This window comes from Apteryx rowi, unplaced genomic scaffold, assembly GCF_003343035.1.
Source record: "Apteryx rowi isolate R43461 unplaced genomic scaffold, aptRow1 scaffold_2, whole genome shotgun sequence".
NCBI lineage: Eukaryota > Metazoa > Chordata > Aves > Apterygiformes > Apterygidae > Apteryx > Apteryx rowi.
The window spans coordinates 9,556,090-9,559,294 of NW_020448307.1; the positions used below are offsets into that span (position 1 = coordinate 9,556,090).

Consider the following 3,205-nt stretch of genomic DNA (forward strand, 5'->3'; position numbering starts at 1 on the left):
CCCCAGCAGCATCCAGGTGCTCCTGCAGGCGGCTGAGTTCCTGGAGCGACGGGAGCGCGGGGCGGCCGCTGCCGGTGTCGCCCGCCCCCCGTCGTGCCTGGCCGAGGCCGAGCACGGCTACGCCTCGCTGTGCCCCGTGCGGCGCCCGCCGCGGCCCCGCAAGGCCGTGGGCAGCTTCAGGTGAGCGGTGGGGCAGCAGCGGCGGCGGCGGCGGGAGGTGACCGGCCGTGCCCGGCCTCACTGTCGGTGCTCTCTTGCAGGTCGGTGCACAACGCGCTGGAGAAGCACAGGTACCACCCGCCGGTGGCCGGGCCGGCTGCGGGAGGGAGGGAGAGAAGCAGGGAGGGGGTGGCGGGCTGTGCCCCTCGACGTGACCACAGCCCTCTCCCCACTGCAGGAGAGCCCAGCTCCGGCACTGCCTGGAGCAGCTGAAGCAGCAGGTGCCGGCAGGCACGGAGTGTGCCCGCTCCACCACACTGAGCCTCCTGCACCGTGCACGCCTCCACATCCAGGTGAGCATGGCCCGCTGGATGGGGTGGCCCTGGCCCGCTGGACGGGGCAGCCCTGCTCACAGCCCTCCGGTTCCCTGCAGAGGCTGGAGGAGCAGGAACTGAGAGCTCGGAGGGTGAAGGACCGGCTGCGCTGTGAACAACAGAGTCTGCAACAGAGGCTGGAGCAACTGCTCTCGCCCCCCAGCAGCGAGCGGACGAGGGCAGACAGCCTGGACTCGTCCCAGCTCTCGGAGCACTCTGGCTCCGATGGAGGTCAGTGAGGGGATGGTGTGCCGGGCTGCCCCGGGCTGGGCAGGGAGGGAGGGGTGGCCTCCAGGCCCTGACCCAGCCATTCCCTGTGCTCAGAGGAGGTTGAGATCGATGTGGATGGAGTCGTGTTTGGCGGAGACCTACTGGCCAGCTTCAGCACCGGGAGGGACCACAGCTACTCCAGCCCCCGCGGGCCCTGGTCCTGACAGCGCCTGGCACTAGCTCAGCCCCGCGGTTCCCCGGGGTTGTTGCAGAAGCGCTCTGGAACCGCCTTCGCCTGCTCCACCTCYCGCCTCCCCACCCACCGCGCAGCCTGCCTCTGCCGGAAACGCAGCCTCGCCGTGGCTGCCTGGAGAAGGGGCTGAGGATGGGGACGGGCGCCTGGCTCTGCCTCCCGCAGCTGGGCCTCTGAGCTGAACTGGCCGCAGTGCTGGGCGCTCGGGGCCAGGATCCCGCTGCACACAGCAACACACTTCAAAGGGGGGGCGGAACAGGCACTGGAAGACAGCCTGGCTGTAACTGGGACACCCTGCCTTTGCCCCATCTGCTCCCAGGCAGGCCGGGGCCCAGGTCTGTCGGCAGTGGGTGCTGGACAGCCCTGCCGCCCCCCCGAGAGCCAGGCAAGAGTAAAGAGTGCATTAAGCAACTTGCCTTCACGCTCCCGGAACTGCCTTGCCCCTGCAACCTTGTATATACCCGACACTATTCTAGTAAACGCACTTGGCTAAATCTGTGTCTGCGTCTTGCCTGTGTGCCCAGCGCCCTGTTACYGTGGCAGCTGTGCTGGACTCAGCGCTTGCATCCCCCAAAGCAGAGGGTATCACAGGGCTCTGTTCCAGATAGGCCAGCCCTAGGCAAAGTCAGAGGTGGAAGTAGATTCTTTAATGATAATTACATCTTAGAAAGGATCTAACAGCAGCTGATTGTCAGACTTGTACAGTTTGTTTAAAAATATAAAATCTAAGAGGCTCCTATCTGTTCCGGTGCAGGCTTGATTCTTGCCTGTGCCAAGCTGCTCACACGTACTGCTTCTTCTTGGTGGCTGCCTTACTGGCCAAGTCCTTGGCTTTTTCCGTAGCGGCTAGAGCTGTCTCCTTGGCTTTCTCAGTTGCTTCCTTGGCTGTCTCCACCAGTGTTTTGGATGGAGCTTCTCCTATAATATGCAAGCTGTTAACTTAACCCAGCAGTCCCCGCCCTGCCCTGGCACTGGAGAGCTGCTGGAGTGACCGGCTGATGCAAGCTAGACAAGCCTGAGCTTTGTTGCCTCTTGGGACAGAGGATGTTTCCCCGTGTAGTGGGGGAAGGTAAACCCTGTTCCTGACACCCAGCTCCGTGCGTCAGGACACGTCACAACGGAGAACTGCAGACACGTGACTGCTGTATTACTTCCTTCTTCCTTCCCACACTCCACCACCGCCAAGCTTCACAACAGCCCTCTGAAGAAACTGGGACTCTAAATGCTACCTGGCTGTTCTGCTCAGGAAGAGCAGGCTGTGCCAAGACATGGGGGCAAAGGCAAGGGACTAGGATGTCTCAGTCAGTTTAGTTCAAGCCACAACCTGCCCCTGCACAGGGGTGTACCGGTGTGGCCTGTTACCCCAGAAGACCTGACCTGGACAGCCAGGGCTCACCCTCAGGTACTCACCCTGCATTCTTGCTAGCACGTATTCAAATCCCTTAGTGCTCTTGGTCACGTTGCTTTTGAACCTGGCCAGACCAAACTCCTGCAACAGAAGAGTCTGTGAAGATGCAAGCCCAGACCATGATTCATACAGAGGTGCTGTCTCTGGGGCTGTGGCCCAGCTCAATCAGTCCCAAATATCTGGTGGCTCACAGGTGCTATGCTGCCCCTCCAGCAGAGAAGCCACTGCAGTAATGGTTCTGGGCTCCACAAACTCTTGAGGACTGGGGAGCAAGGGGGAAGAGGAGAGAAATGGCATAGGGCAGGGGTACAGTAGCGGAGGAACACCCCACTGCTTAAGCAATGGGCTGTCAGCACCACTCACCTGGACAGCCCGTGAGACACCAAACAGGCTGGAGGAAACCCAGGCTTCTCGCTTGACCTCGGTCCAGTTGCTGTTCTCCGGGTTCACCTGGTAAACGCACCGCTCCTCCACCACCTGCACAAAGCACAGCCCTGCCCGTGAGTGCAGCCCGGGGCCCGCCCGCCTGCGTGCTCCCCCCCCTGCCTGCGAGCACCCACCATGAGACGTGCGTGATTGATGTTCCAGGTGAACGTGGTCATGGTTCGGTTCTTGGGGTCCACGATAGAGTCCTCCAAGATGTAGACGGAGTGGGCCACGTTGGCGGGGAAGAAGCGCTCTGCCCAGCGGGGCATCCTGTTGGTCTTGGTCAGGAGCCGCCGGGAGAGCAGTTTCTGGTCCGGCGTCACTTCCCGGTGCACGATGTCTTCGGTCAGGACATGTTTGCTAAAACGGGGACGG

The 3,205-nt window shown here is 61.9% G+C and overlaps 3 protein-coding genes across 3 annotated transcripts in view; 2 read left to right on the top strand and 1 right to left on the bottom strand.

The window, feature by feature from the left end:
- The window catches only part of MXD3 (MAX dimerization protein 3), a 2,822-nt gene extending 1,342 nt beyond the window's left edge, over positions 1-1,480 (top strand). Inside the window, exons 2-6 of the mRNA XM_026063562.1 lie at positions 7-180; positions 261-290; positions 398-512; positions 593-764; positions 858-1,480. Coding sequence (XP_025919347.1) covers positions 7-180; positions 261-290; positions 398-512; positions 593-764; positions 858-967 — 601 coding nt within the window. The 3' untranslated portion in view covers positions 968-1,480. The remainder of the gene's footprint in view (positions 1-6; positions 181-260; positions 291-397; positions 513-592; positions 765-857) is intronic.
- Positions 1,481-1,621: 141 nt separating this feature from the next.
- Positions 1,622-3,199, bottom strand: PRELID1 (PRELI domain containing 1). The gene is made up of 4 exons (XM_026063224.1): positions 2,965-3,199; positions 2,768-2,881; positions 2,407-2,485; positions 1,622-1,914 (listed from the first exon to the last, which is right to left on the bottom strand). The coding sequence occupies exons 1-4, from the start codon at positions 3,097-3,099 to the stop codon at positions 1,778-1,780; spliced, it is 465 nt and encodes a 154-aa protein (XP_025919009.1). The 5' UTR covers positions 3,100-3,199; the 3' UTR covers positions 1,622-1,777.
- Positions 3,167-3,205, top strand: part of RAB24 (RAB24, member RAS oncogene family) — a 4,749-nt gene continuing 4,710 nt past the window's right edge. Inside the window, exon 1 of the mRNA XM_026063563.1 lies at positions 3,167-3,185. Coding sequence (XP_025919348.1) covers positions 3,167-3,185 — 19 coding nt within the window. The remainder of the gene's footprint in view (positions 3,186-3,205) is intronic.